Below are 26564 nucleotides of genomic sequence, written 5' to 3'. Positions count from 1 at the left end.
GCTGTGTACGAGGGTGAGCGGCGTCGGGCTCCCCAGCACGCCCAAAGCTGCGGGGCTGGGAGGTGCCGCGAGGGGAGGGAGCGGGCGGGGCTGGGCAGAGCCCGGCAGGTCAGGGGCCGCCTCCGAGGGAGTCCGGCTGTGTCCGTCCACATCTCTCCCTTTCCGCCCGGGCGCTCGGACGGGGCGCCCACCGGCTGGGGCTGAATGAGACGCCCGCGCGGCCCGCTCTGCTGGCTGCTGCTCCTGCTCGCGGCTGCCTGCTCCGGAATCCTGTTCGCCCTGTTCTCGGCCGCGAAGCCGCACCCGGGGTCCCGCGCCGGAGCCAGGTAAGCGCTGCCGCTCGCCGGACGGGGCGGGCGCAGGGACGAGCAGCGCGTGGGGAGGGCGCAGCGCCCAGGGCTTTCCGGCCGCCCGTAGCCTTCGATCCGCCCTCCTTGTCGACCCCTTGGGGGTGGCTCCCCGCGGGCGCTCGGGCGACGCGGCCCTTTGTTCCCAGAGGTTGCACCCCTGGGTCAAATTCGCGCTGCCCGGACGCCACCACCTCCGCGCGGATCCCAAAAGGACCTCGCCCCTTGCGCACCGGCGAACCGCCCTTGACAGCCCGGTGGGGTTCATTCTCTCCTGCCCTGATTGGAAGCACTTTTTATTATCGACTTTTGGCTGCATCTCGTGAGTCAGGAAAGCGTCAGACCGGCTTTTGTCGGGAGCTCTCCTGGGGTCACGTCAGCTTTTGCAGATTCTACTTTTTAGGGCAGGGGCCGGTCCCCCAGCCTCCAGCTTCGCAGGGATCGTCAGCCTGGCTGCAGCCAGTCTCACCCCTGGCGCACGCTCTGGTTTCCGACCTGCCTCCCTCGGTCCCGCGCTCCCACCACACTCCCGATTCTTTCTCTCTGGGTGCTCTGTTTGCTCAGCCGTTTACTTTGGTAAGTATGGTCTGAGCTCAATGAGGGCGAAGAGGCGGACTGCACTGGAGGCAGGGCCTGATTCCGGGCTCAACCCGAGGCCCCTCTGTGCACCTCCCTCCCATTGGCCCCGGGCGGGCGCCTTCCTTTCATTTGTGCCCTAAGAGGAGAAACCTGAACTCTGCCTTTGGCAGCCTCTAGAGGATTTAAATTTACTTCTGGGAGGTGGACCCAGCCCAGGATCTGGGTTTGGGAGGTTCTTTAGGTCACTCACAGGGCGCACTGTGGAGGTGCCTCTGGGCCCAGACTTTCCCGCAGCAACAGTTATAGCATTTTCCCAGCTTTTTTCTTTTTTTAATCATTTTTTATTACAATTATTTTTTATCATCACAATAAACTTTTTTTCTTTTTGTGAAAAATAACATATATACAAAAAAGCAATAAATTTCAAAGCACATCACAACAATTTGTAGAACGGATTTCAGAGTTTGGTATGGGTACAGTTCCACAATTTTAGGTTTTTACTTCTAAGTGCTCCAAGATACTGGAGACTAAAAGAAATATCAATATAATGGTCAGCAATCATACTCATTTGTTAAACCCAACTTTCTCTGTATAACTCCACCATCACCTTTGGTCTTTCTCCCACTCTTTTTTTTTTAATTTTATTTTATTTATTAAACATACCATTATACAAACACAAACTTTCTTACCATATGATCATTCCATTCTACATATGTAATCAGTGACTCACAATATCAAAACATAGTTGTATATTCATCTTGATCATTTCTTAGAACATTTGCATCAATTCAGAAAAAGAAATAAAAAGAAAACAGAAAAAAATTCATACATACCATACCCTTTACCCCTCCCTTTCATTGATCACTAGCATTTCATTCTACTAAATTTATTTTAACATTTGTTCCCTCTATTATTTATTTATTTTTAATCCATATGTTTTACTGGTCTGTTGATAAGGTGGAAAAAAGGAGCATCAGACACAAGGTTTTCACAATCACACAGTCACATTGCGAAAGCTATTTCATTATACAATCATCTTCAAGAAACATGGCTACTGGAACACAGCTCCCCATTTTCAGGCAGTTCCCTCCAGCCTCTCCTTCACACCTTAATGAAAAAGGTGATATCTATATTATGCATAAGAATAACCTCCAGAATAACCTCTAAACTTTGGAATCTCTCAGCCATTGACACTTTATTTTGTCTCATTTCACTCTTCCCCCTTTTGGTCAAGAAGGTTTTCTCAATTCCTTAATGCTGAGTCCCACCTCATTCTAGGATTTCTGTCCCACGTTGCCAGGAAGGTCCACACCCCTGGGAGTCATGTCCCATGTAGAGAGGGGGAGGGTGGTGAGTTTGCTTGTTGTGTTGGCTGGAAGCCAACATATGAGCAACAAAAGATGTTCTCTTGGGGGTGACTCTTAGGCCTAATTTTAACTAGGCTTAGCCTATCCTTTGCAGGGTTAAGTTTCATATAAACAAACCCCAAGATTGGGGGCTCAGCCTATTGCTTTGGTTGTCTGCACTGCTTGTGAGAATATCAAGAATTCTCCACTTGGGGAAGTTGAATTTTCCCCCTTTCTCACCATTCCCCCAAGGGGACTTTGCAAATACTTTTTTATTCACTGTTCAGATTTTCTCCCACTCTTTAGGGGTATTTGGGTTATGCCAGTCTAGTTTTTTCATGTTGGAAGGGGCTGTTGATAATATGGGAAAGGGGGATGGAACTAGTTGATGTTCTGGAGAGGCTGGGCTTTCTGCATTTCAGGACTTATCTGGCCTAGGAATACATCTGGAGGTTGTAGGTTTCTGGAAAGTTACCCTAGTGCATGGAACGGTTGTAGAATCTTATATAATGCCCTAGGGGTTCTTTAGGATTGGCAGGAATGGTTTTGGTTGGGGGTTGGGAAGTTATGATAGGTAGCAATGTCTAACTGAAGCATGTGTAAGAGTGACCTCAAGAGTAGCCTCTCGGCTCTAATTAAACTCTCTCAGCCACTGATACCTTTTTTGTTACACTTTTCCCCCTTTTGGTAGGATGGCATTGTTGATTCCACAGTGCCAGGGCCAGGCTCATCCCTGGGAGTCATCTCCCACACTGCCTGGGAGACTTACACCTCCACATGTCATGTCACACATAGAAGGAAAGGCAATGATTTCACTCAGTGGGCTAAGAGAGAGAGAGAGAGAGAGGCCACATCTGTCAGCTGCATGACTCTTGATGTCTCACCCAGACTTGTTCTAGTCTCAATGGTGTAACAATAAAATTAGTGTCTGCTCTCAGGAGAGGAGAGAGAAGGACACATCCAAACTTGCAAAGCAGTATGAAGCCAAGATGCAAATGATTTCGAGTTGAGGCCTCTTGGAACAAAGAGCACTCTTGGGTTACTAAATATCCATACAGTCAGAAAGTATATAATGAGAAGGACTGAAAAGGGTATAGTGTATAAAGGAAGTAGATACTTGTCAAATTTATGTAAAGATGTTTAAAAACACAAATTCAACATCCTTTAAAAGAATCTAATACAACTTTAAATGCGAAGTTTATTGTATACTCATTACGCTCAACAAAACTCTATTTTATTATTTTTAAGATCCTTCATCTTTTAAAAATTTAGCACAACCCGAGAATCTGCCCGCTTCCTTGTTGCTTCTGGGTGATATCTTAAGCTATAGCTTAAATTCCAGGGTGGGCAGGTCAGGACTGGAACTTCGCTGGAGGAGGTGGATACTTACTTGGGGAAAGAGGCTGGGTGGGAGGCAGGATGACATTCCAGGCAGGCTCCGGCCAGGGGGAGCAGGCTGTGTGACAGACCCAAGCAGGGACTGCAGGTGAACTTTCCTGGCCACACTGCTGAGTCTAGAAACAAGGAAGCCAGAAGGTCCCTTGTGCCAGGGTCTCAATTCTGCCTGCCTTAGTAGTTCCTCAACCAGAGGTTTTCAAGCCTTCCTGCACCTTAGATCCCCTTGGGGGGGTTGTAAAACACCCTCTGCCCAGCTCCCACTGCAGGTCACCCTGATCAGATTCTCAGGGCTGGGGCCCGGACATCGGTGATTTTCAAGTGCTCCTGGAAAGACATACTTCTGGGCAAGCTACGCTAGTTCTTCTCCCAAAGGGGTCTTATTGGGGATCAAAGGGGTCCCAAAGGGCTGGGATTATGTGGGTAGATGAGGGAGAAAGGGAGGGATGGGAGAAGGGCTGGTGCCTGCTCTCTGACCCACCCCTCTAGGTCTTGCTGGAAATGAGGCAGATAACAGGCTTCCTGGTAACTCAGCCTCTCTTAGCACCTAGCAGCAAGTGATAAGTGGCCTTTTTTGTTTCCCTTGAAAATAGCCATCGAATGCTCCATTCCACGAATCTGCTTCCACCTGTTCTTTATGGGTGCTGGGGAGAGGGGGTGATGCAGCTGACAAATATGGCCTCTCTCTCTCTAAGCCCAGCTGTGCAGAGGGGGTGATCTGGGAGAAGCCTCACCATTCTTTTGAATAGGCAAGGGTCCCAATTCTTTCCTTTCTGTTTTCTCTATGCCCTAATGCAGGGGGCACCTGGCACCTAGGGGTTAGGGAAGGGGGTCATTAACGGTAGCCCCTTATCCCCTCCAAAAGAGTCACTAATAACAGAGAAAGGTTCAAGATACTTTTTTTTCTTCCTTTAAGTAACCATAGCTGACATCCAGAGGGTACCACGTACAGGTGAGAACAGAGATTCTCCCTTTGAACCCTTCAACAATCTGAAGAGTTCAATCTGGTCATTTTGGCTGTGCTGGTGCAGAGATGAAGGTTCCAAGAAGTTAAGGAACTTGCCCGAGATCACACCACTGGCAAGTGGTAGAGCTGGGATACAAACCAGGGAGTCGGGATTGCAGGGCACAACCCACCCAAGGGGACAGGCGCCTTAGTCACACCGGACCTGAAGCCTGCCCTGTGACCTTGGCAGGAGACCCCTCAGACGGTCACGAGTCCAGGGAGCTGGCCATCTTTTCTTGGGGGTGGTCATACTTTAACCACCATTCTACCCCTCCTATAAACTGCATTTCTGCCACTCGCTGCGGGGTGTCTTGAATTCTAGGTTTTTATAGATGGGCAGAACATCATAAAGTGGCAGGATTTTGCATGCCAAAAATGAGAGGCAGGGGCAAGAATCAGAGCATACAAGTGGAAATATCCTAGCAACAGATATCTTTGCACCTGATGGATGGACTCTGTCCACCTGTGAGCTCAGGGGGTCGGTCCTGGAGACTTGAAGGAGCAGGTTGGACCCCTTGATGGGCAAAACCCAGCCAGACCCTTGCTTTCCTTCTGCCTCCTCCCCCAGGGACGCCGCATCATCTCAAGCCTTCTTTGGACCTACGGCATCGAAAGCTGGCCCAAGAAAGGTACAGTGGTCATCTACTCTGGCTGTTTTGAGCATCCTTGTGTTAGAGGGGAGGAGGGGAAAGGAGCAGGGCAAAGGAGGACATTTCCATGAGAGTGCTGGGTGTGAGCTCTTTGGAAATCCTCAAGCATTAGGCACAGAGAAGATTCGCATCCCACTGCTCAGACCTGGCCACTGAGGTTTCCTAAACCCTAATCACAGAAAAGAGTGAATAAATACTTACTCTGGGGGAGGGCATCTGGGGGAGTCAGAATTTATCTTCAAAAGTTTTGTGAATTTTACATCCTACTCCTTAGAAAGTATCTATTTACTATAAAAGTCACATTTAAACTACTCACCATGCAGCGAACTCCAAGTTCTGAGGATGCTCTGTCTTTCCTAACACACTGAGAACCCTCAGGGGCTCCTTAACTAAACAGTCAATGTGGAAACGGGCATTCCAGGCACTGGCACAGCACAGTGTAGGAGCAAGGGTTAAAACAAGACCTGTGGAATTAGTTGGGAGCAGATGGCATCACTGTGGAGACTGTTATCTGCTTTATTTTATCTGCTTTATGTAGAACAGTTTGGGAGAAACAGAATGTATGTTTACCCCAAAGGGTTATGGTCAGTATGAAGGAAAAGCACTGAAAGATAAGCACTCTGTTCCCTCAGGAAATGCATGCATGCCTTTTGTCACCCTGCAGTATATAAGCGGGAGCTGGTTAAGAATAAAGTTGTCTGTTATCGCTGATCTTCAAACCCCCTGATCCTGTCTCTTTCTCCTCATTCCTTAATATCCTTCGAGCTCCGGTCCATAGGCAGCAACAGCACAGCACAAGCATTCCCACATAAACTGCACAGCAGCCCTCGGAGCAAACCGAGGCACAAAGAGGCCAGGTTCTTGGTGAGGATTCACCCAGGTCATAAATTTGAGCCTCTGATCTCGCCCCGGAGCCTGGCTCTGGACACCCTGCTCTGTGTGCCACGTCAAGCAGAGAGATGAGTGCATGGTTCTAGATTAGCAGGAGATTACGAGTTGTTTTCATTGCCTGAGAGACTGAACTAGGGCGTATTGACAGAGGCCTTAGGGAGAAAGACTTTGCTCCATGCAAAAGCTTAGTGACAGCTGAGCTGTTTAGAGACGGATTCTGCAGCCATGGGCAGGTGGAAGGGACACCCATCTGGAAAGCAGAGGCTGCATGGACACCTGGCTGGGAGACTGAAGAGAGTTCTTTAGAATCTTATGAGTGCTTGGGACAGGGTATCATTAAGTTTCCTAAAGTCTTTTCCACCTTGAGCTGCTTGATGCTGATTGACAGATAAGCCCACCCAGTTTAGAAAAAGGAGTCGAGGTGGCTTTGGAACCCATGCAAGAAGGCAAAAGCAAAAAACAAGGAAACAAGTAAAGGAAAATAAGACAGTGTCAGATGAGCACATGACCAGTGTGCACTCATGGGTTACATATCTGGCTCTGAGCTTCCTGGTGGTCAGGGCTAAGAAGGAAACTCTTGCTTCCAGGTCCATGAGGTAAAAGCCAGTCAGCAGCTTTTCCTGAGGTCAAGACCTGAAGATTTCTTTCCTGGAGTTTCATAAAGAAGGCCCTGGTAGCATCCCTATAATAAATAGAATAGTAAATAAATGCAGTCAGTTCTGCCCTGAGGCTTGTGTGTCCCCCCCCGCCCCCAGGGCTTGTTTTGAAGCCATGCATTTGTCCCAGAAAGATAAATAGATTAGGAAACAACTTGAGCATAACACAAATTTCACATTTGCTTATATGTGACCTTGTTGGAAGAAATACACGCTGCTGAACTGAGTCACATAGGGGTACAAAATGCGCATGCCCGCACCTCAAATAGCCATCAGGACTCAGTTCACGTGTGTTATGAGCTCACCCACCTATACCTGGTGTTACAGCTTTCCGTCCCTTTCCAGATGGCCCTCCTTGCACCACTTCACCCTAATGCACAAGCTGCCATCCTTCCGCCACCCACTTCCACAAGCAAACGTCAAGCCTTTTCCCAGGTAAAGTGCCATCGTTTTTGGTAATATGTATGTATTCCTTAACCATTTAGCACAGATAAAACTGTGCCACCATCTCAATTAGGCTTTCTTTTGTTTTATGTGTCACTGACAAAGTGCTTGAATGTCGAGACCCTGTGTTAGTCTGCACGCAGCAGGAATGTGATAAACCAGAACTGAAACTGCTTTTAAAAAGGGGGAATTTAATAAGTTACAAGTTTACAATTCTAAGGAAGGGAAACTGTTCAAATTAAGGCACCAACAGGAGGTTACCTTCACTCAAAAAAGGCTGATACTGTCCAGAACAGCTGTGTCAGCTGGCAAGTCATGTGGCTGGCACCTGCTCGTCCCTTGCTCCTGGTCCCCGTTGCTTTCAGCCTCCTGTTCCAGTGGGGGTCCCTCACTTTGCTTCTCTGGGGTTGGCTTTCATCTCTTGGCTTCCCTTGGCTCTCTCCAGGTTCTGGTTTACTTAACATCTCTTGGGAAGGCACACGGTAACATCTGCTGGACTCCAAGCATCTCCAAACATCTGTGTCTCTGGTCTCTCTGTCAGCTTTGAAGCTTCTGTTGGCTCTCTCTCCTTCAGCTCTGTCATTTCTGACTGTCTCCAAAATGTTTCCTCTTTTAAAGGATTCCAGTAAACTAATCAAGATCCATCTGGAATGGGTGGAGTCACATCTCCGTGTTACCTGAAGGGCACACCCACAATTGGGCGTGTCACATCTCCATGGAGATAACCTGAACAAAAGTTACTGCCCTACAGTATTGGATTAGGATTAAAAGAAACAGCTGCCTCCACAAAATTGAATCAGGATTAAAACATGGCTTTTCTGGGGTACATAATACTTTCAAACCAGCACAGTCACTAGTCCATTTTTCCCCTAAACCCTGAAGTTTCAGTTGCATGTGTTTAGCATGGATTGCATGTGATTGCACGATAATTTTATGTCACAGCATAGCAGGAATGACTGCTCATCATTTCCTGCATCATCTTTTGATCAAGTCAATGAACAGCTTAACAAAGAGCCAGTCCTAGAGCAGGCTGTTGGGATCCTGTCTCCATGGGCTATGTGGATTCTGTCCCCATGGCAGGCAGTCAGGGCTGGGGTGTTGCTCCCTCGAGGTCCCTGCATGCCGAGGCACTGTCTCTATTTCCCAGGGCTGCTGTAATAAAGAAACACAAGCCAGGGGCTTAAAAAACATGATATTTATTCTCTCCTAGTTCTGGAGCCTGGAAGTCTGAAACCAAGGTTTGTGCAGGCTCCTGCTCCCTCTGAGGCTCTGGGAGTGGCCCCTGCCTGGCCTCTTCCAGCTGCTTGTGGCCCTGGCGGTCCTTGGTGCCCCTTGGCAGCTTCACTCCATTTCTGCCTGTCTTCACCAGCCCTTCACAATTCACCAGGCATTGAATTTAGGGCCCAGCCTAAAGCAGGATGACTGCTTCTTAACTCATTACATCTGCAAAGCCCTTGTTTCCAAAGAAGGCCACATGTGGGTTTCTGAGTGGCCATGAGTTGAGGCGTGGAATGGGGGACACTATTCAAACCAGTGCAGGCGCCAATGGGGAGAGAGACCACCATTGATCCTCCCAGCAGCCCTTCCGCATGGGAGACAGCCGGGCAGGGTTTGGAATCAGGCCAACAGAGTCCAAGCCCAGATCTGGACCCCTCCCCTGAAGGACCGGGCGTGTTCTACTCATTCATAGGCAGACACCCCAGTTTCCCCAAGTGGGAGGTTGTAATTAGTAAGCTGTGGGACGGAATATACCAGAAACAGAATGGTTTTTAAAAAGGGGACTTTATTAAGTTGCAAGTTTACAGTTCTAAGGCCTGAAAATGTCCAAATTAAAGCAGGGCTATAAAAATGTCCAATCTAAGGCATTCAGGAAAAGACACCTTGGTTCAAGAAGGCCCGTGACATTCAGGGTCTCTCTCTCAGCTGGAAAGGTACATGGTGACTTCTGCTAGCTTTCTCTCTAGGAAGCTTCAGTGGCTTCCCCAGGGCTCTGTCCATTCTGTTGGCTCTGTTGGTTCTGGTGGCTCTCAAACTTTTTCTAAAATGGTTCCCTCTTAATGGGCTCCAGTAAACAACCCCACCTTGAATGGGGCTGGGGGGCACACATTTCTATGGAAACCATCTAATCACATCGCCATGGAAACAATCAAAAATCTTCCACCCAGCAATACTGAATGAGGATTGAAGGACAAGGCTTTTCTGGGATACACAATAGATTCAAACCAGCCCAGAGGTAAAGTGTTGTGACAGGCCAGAGCCATCAGGCCACAGTGGGGGGGGGGGGATACTGGGAGGGAGAACTCGGAAAGCTCTCTGACCGCCCCCCCCACTGGGCTCTGCACAACAGGCCCGCTCAGCTCACAGCCCTTGGGGTGGGGGGCAGGCAGCTCTTGTCTCCCTCCCAGCCCTCCCATGCAGTCTCTGGGCTCCTCACCAGCTCTGGCCTGACCCTACGTGGACCCAGCCCGGTTAACTTCTCCCCACAGAGGCAGCGCTGCCACCAGCCCCTCTCCCTCGCCATCCAGCGGGATCCCCGCTTTCGGGGTGTGTTTGATCTCTCCATTCCCGTGCTGCTGTGGGGGGGTCTCTTCACCCGGGAGCTCTGGGACCACCTGAGCCAGCGCAAGGCCCCCTACGGCTGGCAGGGGCTCTCCCACCAAGGTGAGCCGCCCCTCCCCCAGCTCCCCCCGCCCTCCCTGCGGCCGAGGGGACACACGTCGCGGCCCGGCGCCCCTTGCGGGAGGTCCGGCCCCGCCCCGCATCGTTTCCTGTGGGAATATACACTGCCCCAGACGATGGCTGCTCTGCGTCTCTGCGGAGATGGAGGCCTCTGGGAGCCCCCCGCCCCCTTTCCCTCCCCACCGACGGCTCCCTGTCCTCCCACCCTCTCAGCTGCTCGGGCGGGGCGGGGGGACGGGGGGGGGGGGGCGCCCAGAGGCGGAGCCCACCCGCTCAGGCGTCGCCCCGCCCGGACCCCAGTCCTGGCCTCCACCCTGGCGCTGCTGAACAGCTCGGAGAACGCGGGGCTGCTGGCCGCCTCCCGCCGGGGCTGCGCGCGCTGCGCGGTGGTGGGGAACGGAGGCATCCTCAACGGCTCCCGCCAGGGCCAGAGCATCGACGCCCACGACTACGTGTTCAGGTAGGGGCGCGGGGGCGGGCCGGGGACCGGGGGCGGGGCCGCGGGGGCGGGGCTGGGGCGGGCCGGGGCCGGGGCGGGGCCAGGGACTGACATCAGCCGGACCTTCGCGGCTCGGCAGCCGCAGGGGCGGGCGGGCACGGGCGAAGGCCAATGCAGCAGGCCCTGGACCCAGCACGTCGCCGTCCGCGTGCCCGGGGGACCCGGACGCCAGCAGCCGCCGGGGTCGGACCACCCACGTGGCAGGGAGCAGCGGGCGCGCAGAGGGAGCGTCGGGACAGGGGCCGGGGCGGGCCCGAGGGGCTCAGGGGAGGGCCGCGGGAACAGACGGCATGGTGTCACCGCCAAGAGCCTGATGGGCCCCTGTCTCGGCCCAGACTCAATGGCGCTGTGATCAAAGGCTTTGAACGCGACGTGGGCACCAAGACCTCCTTCTACGGTTTCACGGTGAACACCATGAAGAACTCCCTCATCTCCTACCAGAAGTTCGGTTTCACCTCGGTTCCTCAGGGGCAGGTGAGGCCTCCGAGGGGCCTCCTCGCTGCTGCTTCTGGAGGCCCCTTCGGGGAGTGGGTCACAAGGGTCACAAGTCCTGCCCTGTGGGTGGCCAGGTGGCCCCAGGATCCTGGCTGCACCCGGTAGAGCCTGAAAGAGGCTGAAAGAGGATCTAGTCCGGGTCCCCCCATTGGGTTAGGGGTTCAGGACTGGTCTGGAGCATGGAATGTGAATAGCCAATGTTTACCCAAGGTTGATGTGCGCCAAGCACCTGCATCTCTCATGTCAAGTCCATTTTCCTGGTATGGACACTAAAGCCCAGTGTCCTGTTTTATTCCGCAAGGAGCAGCAGGGCCAGCGTCCCGTCCAGATGGCCCATGCCACCACTCCTACCCACTAGGGAGATCAGCCTGCCATGGCTCACTCGGTCCCCTGCCTGGTGCAGGGCGCGTGCTGAGTCGTCCCAGCAGCCCAGAGTGGGATCTTTGTGCTCATTTGCAGAGGGCAAAACTGAGGCTCTGAGAGGTTCGGTGAATGGCTAAGGCCACATGCCTAGAATTAGAATCCAGGCCCCGTGGCCACACTGTTAGGGCTGTCCCATGTCCCCACACCACCCACCAGAAGAATAAATGTGTGGACATTTGCTTCCCCCACAAGACAAAATATACTTTATTGCTAGAGCATATGCACGCAGTGCTGTAGGTAAGGCCTGCTACTAGGAATCTGCATCCAGTTGAAGTCCAGATAAGCAGACGAATGGAAATAAACCGCAGTTTCTTAATGCTTGAAGATTTAATCATTGGTAAAAGGAGGATAAGACGAATCTGTGTCCACTTATCTCAAATGCGGTAGTATACTTACTTAAGCAGAGACCTATGCCTCTAACCAAAAGAACCCAAAGGCAAATAAGAGGAACGTAACTTTAACTGTACTCAGAAGTCAGTTCTAATCTCAAAGGCAGGAAGATTTCACTAATTAAATTGAGGCAAATTTCCTTTCTAAACAAAGACCTAGAAAATGAACACTCAAAATCTCATTCACTCATTTAAATTATTAGCCAATCTTAATGCTGTTTATTCCGCCAGAAGCAAATACTAGAATAATCTAAAAGTACTTGGGTAAAGAAACATTTACATTTTAAAACTTCTTAATGTCATAAATTTTGGGCTAAAATAACATCTTGAGTCAAATTTAATCCTTTTCCACGGAGGGGACCAGGCACAATTTCAATTTCAGTATCTGGAAGGGGAGATCTTAAAAAATAATGCTAATAAGCAAGATCTGGTCTTTCATGAAACTACTAGCCCTACAGGCTCAAAATCAAAACGAAACTGAGGGGGAAAGGATTAAATGCTTTTAAAGTTGTATTTTTAGATGGACTGCTTCATTTTCCCCCTTTTTTAAAAAAACAGATGCAGCCTGCCATGCTGGAGACCGGGATTCGATTCCTGGTGCCTGCCCAGGCAAAAAAAACAAACAAACAAAAAACAGATGCAGGTTCAACGCTTCCTGCATGAGTACACATTGACATTCCCTTCACCTGTTTTCTAAATGCAACACCATGGGGTTTAGACAGTATGCTTTAATTAATTAATTTATTTATTTATTTTGGGGATGCATGGTCCAGGAATTGAACCCAGGTCTCCTGCATGAAAGGCAAGCATTCTACCACTGAACCACCTGTGCATCCAGTGTGCTTTAATTTAAAGACAATAATATCTTATACATCATCAATTTAGCTTAGAAATACTTACTACTATGAAAATTACTTATCAAATACTCCTCTCTTTTAAAAAGTGGTTTTATAAGTAACACAGGACCAAAAACATCCAACTATTACTTTATTTATATTACTATGCTAAAGTTACATGGGGGAAGAAAAGATAACCACCAGTTCTGCCCCACTACAGAAAAACTTTCCAATCAACACTAATTATGTGGTGACAAATAAATAGGAATGGTGACATCTTTGAGTCAAAACTAACAAGAAGAATGGGCTCTGGGGCTTTGGTTCATCTCCAAGAAGAGTATGGCAGAGTGGCTGGCACAAGCCACCGTAACACTGAAGCTTTAGTGCTGGTTACAAATTCTCATCTCTTCACTAAAGCTAGCAAATCAGGTGAAATAACTAGGTTTTTTTCTTTTTATTCATTCTTTCATTTATTGTTATACACGATGCATATACATACATACACACTTACATACATAATTAATATATATATTAATCTTTTTCAACTTACCATATAAGTTATTCAGTGCCAGGATTACCCAGTGCTCTCTGTGATGGTCTGAAGTTGTTATATACCCCAGAAAAGGTCACGTTTTTTCTTTTTATACTTTTTTTAAATTGTGAAATAGAACATACATGCAAAAAGCAATAAATTTCCAAGGACATTTTAACTAGTAGTTATAGAACAGATTTTAAAGTTTGGTATGGGTTACAGTTCCACAATTTCAGATTTTTCCTTCTAGCTGCTCCAAGACATGGGAGACTAAAAGAAATAGCAATATACTGATTCAGCAGTTCATACTCATTTGTTAAATCCTATCTTCTCTGTTATGCTTTTTTTTTTTAAGTTTTAAAGTGAAGCCCGAATAAGTTTTACAAACATTCTCTTGACATATTTTCCTCTCAAAATTTGCATGGATTACACTATTTTTTCACTCCAACGTCAGATCTTTTCCTCACATAGCACATGATGTGGCTGAAGACTTTTCTGCCTCAAGATGTAAACATAGGGAGAAAAAAATAACAGCATCAGCAGAATCTCTCTACACACAGCCATTGAATGGAAAATAGAAAATTAAAAAACAAACAAACAGGAGACAAAAGAAAGATTCCATCTTAGATTCTCACCAATTTCTTGTCCCACAGTTCAGGAACCCGACTCTGATGCTAAGGTGACAGTGTACATAAGTAGATACTTATTTTCTGTTAAGGAAACCTGGGAAAAGATGTTATTTATCTTTTTCTTCCAGAGTTATCAGGTGGCATGTGCTCCGTAAAGCTCTCCGAACTAGAGCTTGTTCTAGAATCTCACGACCTTCCTTATAAAGCTGGCTGTCTCTGAGGGCAAACTCGTAGACCCAACCCAGTTTGCTATTGCAGTTTTCACAGCTCACATCTCAAACCGCATGGCAGCCAGCGAGTGTGACCCAGTCTTGAGCTTCACTGTACTGCAGATTAACCACCTCGTTGAAAAGAAATGCTCTGCCAGTGGTACCTGTGAAACGAGTGGAAATCAGTTCTGAGCAGTTGGTCAGGATCATAGCGCAGTTTGCACGAGAGAACAATCGGGGACCATCAGTACGATCAAGGAAAATTCTGCCCATTTTTACAGTTGAAGTTCTAAAAGCCTCAAGAGGAGTGTAAGATGCCAAGGTGGCAATCAGCATGCCAGGCAGCCAGAAATTAGGAAGCATCCCGCAGCTGGGGCAGCAGCTCCGCTCAAACGTGTGACCTTTTGAATTCTCACAACAGCTCTGTGCAGGAAATGTTAGTGTCTGGACACTGCAGTTCAGAGAGGCCAAAGAGCATACCTGCAGCCATGGGAGCCAGCGGAGCAGCCAGAATTTGAGCCACTTTGCTGGCCTCCAGGTCCTTTCAACCACCCCCAGTTGCCATCACACCGCTTCCACTCTCCAGTTACCTATAAATGTAGGGATTGCCCAGGATAAGTTCTATGGCACTGGAAGGGCTGGGTTGGGTGTTCTAGAAACTTCCTCCTCTGATCAGGGAGTTTAAGGGTGTCCATTCATTGTGTTTATGCCACTGAATCCTCACTCTAGAAACTCTCTTGGCTCATGACAGAACAAAACAGGGCAGCTTCCTCTCTGTATGAGTTATCTACTGCTGCATAACAAATTACCCTAAGCCTCAATACTTTAAATAACAGACATTGAGATCGCAGCATGGTTTCTATGGATCAGGAATTAAGGAGCCCCTTAAGGGAGGGATACTGGCCCTGGGTTTCTAGGGTGGCTGAAGTCAGGATTGGCTGAGGATACGGTTATCTGAAGGCTAGATTAGGGGGCTACAGTCCCCCACTCCAGATGGCTCACTCACAGGCCCTTTCTTGCTGCATGGGCCGTGTTAGGTTTGAGAAGTCTCAGAGGCAAACTGATCACAGGCAAAGGAAATTGGCACTGGTATGGTGGGGATCTGAAGTGAGACTTCAGCCCACTAGGGAAGCCATTAGAGGATCTTTATACTTGAGGGTCTGGGTGGGGTGAAAAGTTAAACAATGCTGCAGTCATGCAGGGCTGTAATTGCTGGAGGGCAGAGGCAGCTGCTGGATGGTGGGTATAGGATCAGATATGGAACTGCTGCGTGGGAGTGTCGGTTAAGGGCTAGGCGTTGTGGAACTGCTGTGTGGGAATGTCTGATAAGGGCTAGCCACATCATAGGGTGGGACTATTGGGTCAGGCCAAGGAGGGAGGGCAAGGAAAGGAGGTAAAGTTGTTCATTCTAGCTGCTCTTGCTGTTAGGGGTCGACATGGGGGGGTTGGTTTACTTCCTCCCTGGTGCTGAGGTAAAGGGGGGTGGATTTTTGGAGGGAGAGGCTGGTACTGAACTTCTCACAACAGAAGAATGCTTTCCATGTGGCTTTGAGTAACATTATGGACTGTAGACTGAATAAAATGTGCTAGAGTCACATGATGTTGAGACCTGCCGATATTAGAAGTTATTAGTGGGGTGGGGATCAGGATAAGCCAGGAGAACCATGAGGTTTTCCTCCTTTTAATTTTTGGGATGCTGAAGGGTGAAGGTCTGTTTTCTGTATCTGCTTCTAGCTAGCGAAGGGTGGAGGGACATAGAGCTGTTCACACATTTTGTTACAGAGCAGTGGCTGGTACTGCCCTGAACCAGCAGTGAAATGTTGCTGATAGCCTGATTTGTTGTTGTTTGAACAGTTCTGTGAATAAAGCCAGTTAAAAGTTTTTTTTTTTTTTTTTTTTTAAAGGAAAGACAGAGAGAAGGAAGGAAGGATAGAAGGAAGGAAAGGAGGAAGAAAGGGAAACATCTTTTAAACATTTTCTTGTTTTTTATTGTATTTTGTTTCTCCGTTTTTGTTACATGGGCTGGGGCCGGGAATCGAACCGAGGTCCTCCGGCATAGCAGGCAAGCACTTTGCCCGCTGAGCCACCGCGGCCCGCCCAAAGCCAGTTAAAAGTTTTAAGAGACAGGGCTTTGAAATGGGGGATATTTGGGCAATGACTTTTTAACTGTGTCAAAGCTGAAAAGGGGTGTTGTCATTAAAAGGGTAAAGGGAGGATATGATGAAACTGGTGGTTGTTCTTGGGCTTCAGAGCTTTTCTGGTGTTGGAACAATCTGGAGGTTTTAAGTCTCTGAAAAATAAACTTAAGTAAAATTTGATAGACCACAGGATATTTTCCTCGATTTCCAGGTACACTGTTGGTTGGGGTTTGCTATATTGTGGCAATTTGCAATATCTAGCTGAAACTTCATAAGAGTAACCTCCAGAATGACCTCTAGACTCTGTTTGAAATTTCTTAGCCATTGAAACTCTATTTCTTCTCCCACTTTTGGTAAGTTAATCCATGATACCAGGGCCAGGCTCTTCCTTGGAATTTACATCTCATGATGCCAGGGCTAGTTATGTCCCATGATGCCAGGGCCAGGCTTATACCCCTGGAGATGATGTCCCATGTTGGGGAGAAGTTCAAAGTTTGGTTTAGAGAGAGATCACATTTGAGCAACAAATGTTTAATTTTTGGACAAAATTAAGATTTCCCTTTTTATCCCACACAAAAGTTAAAGCTTTAAAATACAGACAATATTATTCTTTACCCTGTGTTCTAGTTTAGAAGCTGCCAAAATGCGATATACCAGAAATAGAACACTTCTAAAAAAGGGGAATTTATTAAGTTGCAAGTTTACAATTCTAAGGCTGTGAAAATGTCCAAATTAAGGGACCCACAAGAGGTTATCTTCTTCACTCAGGAAAGGTTGATGAAGTTCGGGGTTTCTCTCTCAGCTGGGAGGGCACACGGTGATATCTGCTAGCTTTCTCTCCCAGCTTATTTCATGAGGCTCCCCTGGGGGCATTTTTCTTCTTCATCTCCAAAGGTCTCTGTCTGTGTGGGCTCTGTTGGTTCTGGTTGTTCTAAAGCTTTTCCCAAAATGGTTCCCTCTTAAAGGGCTCCAGTAAGCAAACCCACTTTAAATGGGTAGAGACACATCTCCATGGAAACAATCCAGAAAAGTCCCACCCAGCAATATTGAATGAGGATTAAAGGACATGGCTTTTCTGAGGTACATAATAGCTTCAAATTGGCACACCTTGTATACTGATTTACCTTAGTTTTAACCAGATTCATTACATCTTTAATCAGAATTTGATCTTTTTCAGTTGCAACTTTAAACAGTTGCTGTATGGGCCTGTGCTGACCTTCAGAGTTGAAGACCTAAATCTGAGTTTCAGGTGTCACATAGACACTAAAGTTCCAGGGAACTACTACCTTATACAAAGAGTAAAGCATTTTAGAATTTAAAGATAACAGTTAAAGTTTATAATCTGAACTTTAAGTTTTATAAGCATTTGAAATGAAGCTATTTTTAGAAATAAAAACAGAGTTGTTTTATACTAACAAACCATGGCAGAGCATTTGTTCTGTTTCACTTTTACACATTTATCAGTTATATTAATTAACAGATTATATATATTTGTCCTGCCTTTCTTTCAAAGTTTTTCCTCGTCACAGATGGAGCTCTGAGTTCTGACTACATGTACTTTTAAAGAAGCATTACAGCAAAACAGTACAACTGATAATTTGGCTGTTTCTATGATCTGTAGCTTTTTAAGAATAATTAAAACTATGACTAACAACACTATACCGTTGCTGAAATTAAGGTTTCTGAATTTTGTCTCTCAGAGAGTTTTTTCTCTTTTGATTCTTTTAAAGAATTTTTTTATTTGCTATTACCATTCGGAGGTGTGAGACTATACATTGAACAGATAGATGAATGCAAATAGAAACTTAATTATACAAGAAACAGAAACACTGAAATACTTTTGAGAGGGAACCAATTAGGAAAATTTGACTAATTCAGATGCAGAAACATATTAAATAACAAATCGAAATAGACATTAAGCACTTAATATATTTAAGTAACAAAACAATAACTTGACTGGACACACAAACTTACCAACAGGTATTAAACACTTAGATGTCTCAGAAGAGGTTACAGGACACAGTAAGGTACTGATATTCTTAATAAATTAGGTGGGGTTAGTAGAGTATTAACTTAGATGCTGTTTGACCTGAGAAAGGTTAGAAAGGGAAAAGGGAACCTGGCAGTGGCTTGGGCTCTGCTAGGAGGGGCTGTATAGGAAGAGGAAGAGGGGAAGGGTCAGAGGAGGCTGAGATTCCACGGTGGAATCTGGAGATGGGGAGGGAGGAGGAGAAGGGGTGTGTTATCATCTGACTGTTTTAGCCACAGCTGCAGCTCGGCCTAGAGGCGCTTCATAGGAAGGAGGCGGGGTGGGGGGGGTGGGGGGGGTGGGGGGGGTGGGGGGGTGGGGGGGGGGGTGGGGGGGGGTGGGGGAGTTAAGGAGACCGTCTTTGGCGGGATCAAAGGAAGAGTTGTGGGGGGGTGAGAAGGATTTGATAAGTGCAACAAGTTTGGAAGAGTGAGACGGGGCCCCTGCGCAAATGAAAGGAGGTTCAGAGGGTGCTAAAGGGGCATAAGGGGGAGGGGCAATGCATAAGCAGCAGGGCCAAAGTCGGTAGAGGACTCTGTAGAGGATTTCTCTGATTTCTTGGGAGAAGGGGAAGTGAGGGGAGGGTTTTCACGGAGGAGCAAAATTTGGTAGGTGGTACAGGATTGGTAGAGGGAAGGATGGTTATGGAGGAAAAAGAAAGCCTGAATATAAGGAACCTCCGACCATTTGCCATTGCACTGTATAAACTCCACGAAGTTTCGGAGGGCTGGGATGTGCAGGCCATCAGCTGTTATTGTTTCATTTATATTGTGACCAAATTGATGTGGAGGATAAAATGAGGTTTTCTTTTGGTCGGATATTGTCCCCCATATAGTTTCAGTATTACAGCAGAGGCACCCTAAAAGGGTGTCCTTGGGAAGAATGGAATGAGTGCTGCCCATGGTGGACAGCGGGATGAGTCCTAGAGACCTGGGGAGTGAGAAAAGAGAAAGAGACAGGCGTGAAGTGGTGGCTGGATCCTCTGGAGAGGGACTGAGACTCCTTTGAGAAATGGGCGAGTCTAGGAACCTCAGATGGGGTGAGGGGGGCAGGCGTCCCTCCAAATCCTCAACTCAAGAAAAACAGGTGACCAATCCGTGAACAGATGTCCCTCCAAATCCTCAACTCAAGGAAAACAGGTGACCAGTCTGGGAACAGGCGTCCCCAGAGCCGGGGGACAGTTCCCTGCTGCAGGAGAGAATCATAGACCTAGCACTAAGATTTTTGGATGGGAAGAGGATAGTTCCCCTTTGGAAATGGAATGGCTGGGGACAGTTTCCTACTAAACAAGCCTCCGGAGAGGTTCCAAGACCCCCCTGGCCATGGAATCCGTGTCCAGTGTTGTTTGCTTCGTTGGCAGTGGTGAGGTGGAGGCTCCCACTGATCAGTTTGTCCCAGTGAAGCCTTCCTGGGTTTCGGCACCAAAATGTTAGGTTTGAAAAAGGCTCAGAGGCGGGTAGGCCATGGTGGTTCAACAAGCAGAGTTCTTGCCTGTCATGCTGGAGACCTAGGTTCAATTCCCGGTGCCTGCCCCGTGCAAAAAAAAAAAAGAAAAGAAAAAGGCCCAGAGGCAAACTGATCATAGGCAAAAAAATTTATTCAGGCACCAGCATGGTGGGGGTCTGAAGTCAGACTTCAGCCCACCAGGGAAGTAATTAGAGGATCTTTATACCTGAGGGTCTGGGTCGGGTAAAAACTTAAAGAATGCTGCCAGTCACACAGAGCTGTAACTGCCGGAGTGCAGATGCAGCTGTCAGACGGCAGGTGTTGGATCAGTTATGGAACTGCTGCATGGGAATGCCTGTTAAGGACTAGCCACATCATGGGAGATGGGGTCTTGCCTAACAGGCCACTCTGTAGTTTCCTAGAGTGTCCTCACCACATGGCCACCAGTTTCCCCTGGGCAAGTGACTCCAGAGGGGGCAAGGAGGCTGCAGTGCCTTTAATGATGAAACTTCAAAGCCACACGTGACTCCCACTTTTTATTAAAAACGAATCACTTGGTCCAGCCCACACTCAAGGGGATGGTAATGAGGCTTCACCTCTTGGAGGAGCAGCAAGTAATTTATGAACATGTCTTAACATTAACTTATGTTACTGTGTTAACTTATGAACACAGCAGCTGAGGGTGGTAATTAAAAGCATATATGGGGGGTTGTTGCATCAGGTCAGGTGGTAGGCCTGGGTATGGGGTCATCCTCCTTAGCAGGAGGTGAGCATGGTTTTGCTGTCCTGGGCTCAGCATGCCTCTTGCCTTGACAGGACCTGCGCTATATCTTCATACCCTCTGACATCCGTGACTATGTGATGCTGAGGTCAGCCATTCTGGGCATACCTGTCCCTGAGGGCCGTGATGAAGGGGACAGGTGAGCTGCCAGGTGGTGGTGGTGGTGTGATGCTGTGTGGTGGTGTGATGCTGTGTGGTGTGGGGGGGGGATTAAGGACAGGTGGGGGGGTGATGCTGTGTGGTGGGGGTGAAGGTAAGGACAGGTGAACTGCCAGGTGGTAGGGCTGTGATGCTGTGGGGGGGTGCTTAAAGTCAGGTGAGCTGCCAGGTGCAGGTGTATGTGATGCTGTGGATGGGGTTAGGGTCGGTGAGCTGCTAGGTGGGGGGGTGTGACGCTGTGCAGTGGGGGGTAAGGCTCTGGCCCATAGCCCCTGACTTCTGGGGCCTCTGAGGGATGCCGATCAGTGAAGGGCAGCAGAGGAACTAGGTTAACAGTCCATGGGGCTTCTTGAAGCAGGTGAGAAAATCCCCAAGAACTCAACAGAGTGTTGGGGGGTTATGCTTTTATTCCATATCCTCAGTACTTCCAGGCAACCCTCCTGGCTCCCAGGAACCCTCCTGGTGCTCAAGGGGCAGCCTTGCCAAGTGGAGTTAAGTAGGCCAGGCCTGCCTGCTTTGGACGGCCTTCTCGATCACCAGCCCTGCTGCAAGGAGACAGATGGCCCTTATAGGGCCCTGGCCATGGCAGAGTCTGCGGTCCTGCTGAGCACCTTGTTTCTGGAAATGAAGAGCAGGGTCTAGTGTCCAGGCCACTTAGCCTGGTAGGCTCCCTTCCCAGACTGTTCCGGTGAAACAAGAGAGCAGGCTCTAGGCCCAGTGTCCTGCGAAGTGGGGACAAAGGGTGCTTTGTCTTTTTTCTCCCACCTTCCTGTCCAGCCAGCCTCTGTCCAGCTCTTTTGAAACATGTCATGGCCCTCGTCTGAACATTCTCCCTGTAGTTCTGGCACAATTTCCTGCCCCCGAGGTCAGGTTCTGAGAAATCTAGGTTGCCCCTGCGGCCAGGCTGACCAGTGCTCAGAAGCTTCCCTTCCCCTAGTCTCAGTGTTCTTGAGATATCTCACCCCCCCCAACAAAGAGCAGCTTTTGAAGGGGTCCTTAGGGTTAAGTCCTCCAGAACCAGGCCCCAGCCCCACCCCAGCCTGGCCATGACCCAACAATTGCTCAGCTGTGATGACATGATGGTGGGGTGGGCTTTGTGACGTGGGGGGCACTGGGCCTTTGGGGGGGGGCTGGCTCCAAGACACTGGGTGGAGAGTAAGCCTTCCCATCACCAATGAGCTCCCCCTCCCATACCCCTAATCCATCCCCTACCCAGTCCCCCTCCCAGTCCCGGTCCAACCACTTTACCACCACCCCCAACCAGCAGCCCTACTCGGGTGGTTCAGCACCCTCCCCCTCCCCCAGCCGGGGGGCCTCCTCCCGCCCACCCTCTCACCCCACCACCCCCAATGCCTCGCAGCCCTCATCCCGTGCCTCCTCCCTGTCCCCCAGTCCTCACATCCAACATGTGCCCCGAGGGGGCACCCAAGCCTCCACTCCACCTGCCTCCAAATCTCCCTCCCAATCAGGTCTGAAATCTCTCTCCCGAAACCCCTCCCAGAACCCCCCTGTGCCCACTGCCAGGTCCCCATCCCAAAGCCCTTCTGGCTCTGCCTCCTTCATAGGGCCAATTCGGGGCATTCCATCCTTCATTGCCCCCTACGTGCCCCGCTTCCTGAAGGAGCCCCCCTTCTTCGAGCCCCCTACAGCACCGCTTCCCCAAAACCACTGCTTCCCGTGCTCCTTCCCCTGCCCTCGCCCTCCACCCCCACCGCCCCCCGACTCCCTTTATTTACCCCTCCTCCCCCCACCTCCCCACCTCCCCAGTGTGAACTGTTCTTACCCGACCCCTCCAGCCCTGTTCACACCCCCTTCCTCTCTCTCCTACTCCCCGCCTTCCGAAGTCCTGCTGGGCACGAAACCCCACGTGGTTCCCACTGTGTTGCCGGCCACCTTCTACACCCCCTTTTCCCGCTACTATGCCCAACCCCGGCCCTACCGGTCGGCCTACCGCCGGCGCTCCGTCCTGCCGCTCGCCTCGCTCTCCAGCGGGCAGTACGATGGGGCGACTCGCTCTGTCCACTTCTTTCGTGGGTCCTAGGCCTGAGACCTATTTTGGACCAGAAGCCTCTGCCAGCAAATTCAAGCTGCTCCACCCAGACTTCATCCGCTACCTGACAGAGAGGTATGGCAGGGGGAAGGGGGGCCCTGGAGGCACAGCGCCCCTCTTACAGCGGAGATCATTCCCTCTCATTTACATGTTCCCCATCACCGGGGTCCCTTTCCATGAGCCCCTTATGCTGTGACCAGTAGCAGTAGTCACCTGCGGCCCTTCAGAACAGTCCATTTACTTTCGTTCATGCCTTGAAGCCCTGTTATAGCAGTCACGGTCAACAGGAAAGGGGCAGGAAATTCAAATCAGGATAATTCAAGGCGGGGTATGGGGGAAGCATAAGGGTAGGGCAGGCAGTATCAGAGTTACTAGGGGCAGAGTTGTCATCACTTTTAGGTCAAACACACCAGCCCGAGGGGGCCCACAGCCTGACCTCAGTCCTGCCCTGGCTTCACACGGGCTCTACCAGAAGCCAGCAAGGGAGCCCCTTGGGGTCCTGCAGTGCTCAGGACAGCCCCCGCCGCCGCAGAGAATGAGCCATTCCACCCACCGGGTCATGATGCCGAGGTTGAAGACCCCTGCTGTGGCCCGCTGGGACTAGACTCCGGAGACAGAGCAGATGGGGAAGGGCTGCGAGGGGGCCAGGAGGGCACACCTCAGCGGGACAGCACAGCTATCTCCCCATCACACTGGCTGGGGCCCGGGTTGGAGGAGGGAGAGGTTTGCCTCGCAAGGCTGAGCTGGGAGCCCAGCTTCCAGGGCAGGACCTGTGGCTCCCCAGCTGTAGCCGTGCTCCCTCCCATCCTACACGGTCCCACTTGGCCAAGTCTGGGGAGAGAGAGAACTTAAGTGACAGGCTAGAAAGAAGGGGGCCACTTCTGCCCTAGGGGTCCGAGAGAGGAGCAGGCTGGGTGGGGAAAAAGGGGGAAGGATCTTACTGTGGTTCTGGGCGTTTCATTACAACCGAAGGTTTTGGATTCAGGAGTTTTTTTCCCAAAATAGAAAATTGACTGGAGCAGCAGTGCCAGATTTTTCAGTTTTCCCGCTGACTTGTTCTGGTGGCTGTAAAGTGCCACAGCACAAGCATCAAGCTGTGTGTGTGTCCTAAACCTGGCACTGGAGTTTTAATGCTTCTCTCTACTTCCAGGTTTTTGAAATCAAAGTTGATAAACTCAAGTTTTGGAGACCTATATATGCCTAGTACTGGGGCCCTCATGCTGCTAACAGCTTTGCACACCTGTGACCAGGTAAAGGGTCACCCCTTTCCCAGAACCCAGGTATGAATGGGATATGATTTGATCCTTCATGTCCTTTCAGTACAGTCTGTCACCCCCAGACCTGAGACTCGGCCTCCATCTGCCAGGGAAGGATTCCCTAGCCGCAGGAGCCACGGGTCTAGAGAAGGTGCCCAAGAGTGTCACTGTTCTGCTCCCAGGGTCCCGTAGGGACAGCTCCTTGGCCAGCACTGCCCTCCTTCCTGCACCCACCTGCCCCAGTGCTTCTGTCTCTCACTTCCTCTTCCCCAAAGCAGCCACTTTAGGTCGTATTTAAGGTGCAAATGATCCATCATTCAGATTACTCTTAGAGGCATCCTTTTATGGGGGCATTCCGGAATTGGGGTGGGGCCTCGGGTTTAGCTTCCACACACAAACATACACAAAACTTTGAATTCACTGTAGGAGACACTACTTACGGGAATGCTGCCCGTGTGGAGACAAAGAGGCCGAGCAGCAGGTTCCAAGGCAAGGCAGTGGCCCATGCCAAAACCAGCACAAGTGCTGGAAGCAAAATGCCACCCCACGACTTTGGCCCAATTTGAAAGCAGGAGTCTCTTGACTTGTCACCACTAGAATAGGGGCTTTTGCCTCCATCCTTTCATAGCCTACCAAAGACCATGGCTACCAGTCCTGCCAACTGACTAGCTATGTTACTGGGGACACATTTGTTTACCTCTCTGAGCCTGATCATTTGGAAAATGGGAACAATACCTACTTAAGACAGTTGGAAGATTAGGGTGGGAAAATGTGAATAAAGAGCACATTTTTTTATGCTCTTTTAAAATTTTAAAGAGCTATCACTATTTTTCTGCATCTTCACACGAGGTGCTGAGGATGGTGGAGGACCATGCCTTTTCTAAATTCATATCTATGACACTGGGGGGTGCTCAATAAATGCTAACTCAGTGACTGTCCTTGAACAGGTTAGTGCCTACGGATTCATCACAAGCAACTACCAGGAATTTTCTGAACACTATTATGACCAAAAAAAGAGACCGCTGATATTCTATGTGAACCACGACCTGCTTCTGGAAGGCGCCCTGTGGAGAGACCTCCACAAGGCTGGCATCATGTGGTTGTACCAGCGCTGACCCCGCAGCCCCCAAGCTCCCTGTCTTCCTTGCAGAACTATGGCTCTCTCCCCCTCCAATAGCCAAAGCCTTTTTCATCTTTTCAACCTAAGAGAGGGGCTCCAACTCCCTACCCCTCCTTCCCAACAGGGGCCATAAAAGGTGTCATCAAAGCCATTCACTGTGGGACACCCCACATTGTCCTGGTCTCATCCAAGAAAAGTCCTCTCTGGGTCTAAGACATGCCAACCTTAGTCAACAAAAAACAGACTCCTTGGCTGGATTCATTTAAATTGGAGACAACACTCCCAAGATGTGACCTAGATCAGCAAGGGGCAGGAGTACTTCCGAGCTGAGCACCTTGAAACCAGCAGCTGGTACTCGGTTATTTGAAGAACATCACTGGAGCAATTCAGGGCCTATCAGTTAACCAAGACCCAGCAGCAGTACAGGCAAACGCCAGCCCAAGATCCTCCCACTAGCCAAGTTAACACCAGGTCCTACACAGAAAACGCCAAACCAATTCAACTCAGGAAGTCTTAACATGATCGACTTACTTCTACCCTATGGAGGGGGGGAAGGCACCCCCCATGACAACTTCGGAGCACAAAAGGCAGAATGTAATTTGAGACTAGATAATTGCATAAACGATGAACCATTGTGTCTTGTTTGTGTTGGGGGAGGTAGAGGAAGCACGCAAAATGCAGGGCGCTTAAACAGAGATTACCCTTAGAATTCAAGAACCATGGTAAAATTCTGGGTATCCAGTGAGGGTCAACTGCAGGGAAGCTTGCCAGCCACTGAGGGAAATCCCACGAGGTGGTAATATATCACCTTATCACCAAAAGTATGACATTACTGGGCAGCGAACCCTCAAACTTGAGTGCATTTGAGTGAACTTAGTTAATAAGCAGTTTACTTAACTGATAAGGACCTTTATTGGAACTGGCCTGAAGGAAGTCCCATCACCTTCCAGCCCTCATAGCCAAGCCTTGGGGTTTCCTGTCTGGGCAACTAAGTTGTTTTGGACAGGGTGAGGTGCCACCCCATACGCAGCAGAGTACTAGCTGCAGGGCTGGTGCACAGGACACCATCTTGGGCAGTTCACTGAGGCCTGGGATCTGGCCTTTGGTTCTGTGGTTTTAGAAGGCTGATGTCACCAACACACTTAACCTGAGGAATGAACTGTCACCAGAATCAAGACTACTTCTGCATCGAGAAACCTCACTAAACAAGCTGTTTGGGAAAGCACAGCACTCTGCAGGAGCCACCAGCCTAGAGAGAACCAGACTCCAGGCTAGGTCCTCAGATCCAGACAGCACCAACCTGCCCCTCAAGCTCGAGGCTGGCAGGGGTCCCAGGTGTGTTCCTCTGGACAAAGGCATACAGCTGCCCTGCAGTCACAGTGCGTTCTGGGACCTCAGCTGGCTGTTGTAGTAAAGAATCCTGTGGGCCCTAGCAACCCAGCATCGCCCAAACTCAGGACACCTGACCCCTCCCCTTTATGCACAATAGTTTCTCCACCATCAAATTTGTGGATGACAACCCATTACTGGTGTACAAAATCAATTTAGTGGATACCTAAATTAGAAGTGTCAGCTTGCAT

General features: G+C 49.4%; 2 protein-coding genes, 1 long non-coding RNA gene and 1 pseudogene across 3 annotated transcripts; 2 read left to right on the top strand and 2 right to left on the bottom strand.

Annotated features, from left to right (window-relative positions):
• The first annotated feature begins 109 nt into the window (after positions 1-109).
• Positions 110-25613, top strand: ST6GALNAC2 (ST6 N-acetylgalactosaminide alpha-2,6-sialyltransferase 2). Its single transcript, XM_077163931.1, has 10 exons — positions 110-326; positions 5242-5302; positions 7216-7305; positions 9801-9975; positions 10294-10453; positions 10828-10966; positions 20435-20538; positions 22600-22683; positions 23759-23858; positions 24812-25613. The coding sequence occupies exons 1-10, from the start codon at positions 205-207 to the stop codon at positions 24977-24979; spliced, it is 1203 nt and encodes a 400-aa protein (XP_077020046.1). The 5' UTR covers positions 110-204; the 3' UTR covers positions 24980-25613.
• Positions 1402-8344, bottom strand: LOC143687198 (uncharacterized). Its single transcript, XR_013177449.1, has 3 exons — positions 7576-8344; positions 5640-6896; positions 1402-2298 (listed from the first exon to the last, which is right to left on the bottom strand). It is a non-coding gene; the product is annotated as an uncharacterized LOC143687198 (long non-coding RNA).
• LOC143687195 (protein yippee-like 5 pseudogene) lies at positions 12573-15882 on the bottom strand (annotated as a pseudogene).
• LOC143687194 (testis-specific serine/proline-rich protein) lies at positions 20596-22599 on the top strand. The gene has a single exon (XM_077163932.1). The coding sequence runs from the start codon at positions 21733-21735 to the stop codon at positions 22597-22599; it is 867 nt and encodes a 288-aa protein (XP_077020047.1). The 5' UTR covers positions 20596-21732.
• Positions 25614-26564: the final 951 nt, after the last annotated feature.

Source organism: Tamandua tetradactyla, chromosome 6 (genome assembly GCF_023851605.1).
Source record: "Tamandua tetradactyla isolate mTamTet1 chromosome 6, mTamTet1.pri, whole genome shotgun sequence".
In the NCBI taxonomy this organism is placed as follows: domain Eukaryota; kingdom Metazoa; phylum Chordata; class Mammalia; order Pilosa; family Myrmecophagidae; genus Tamandua; species Tamandua tetradactyla.
This window is presented reverse-complemented; position numbering and strand designations above follow the sequence as displayed.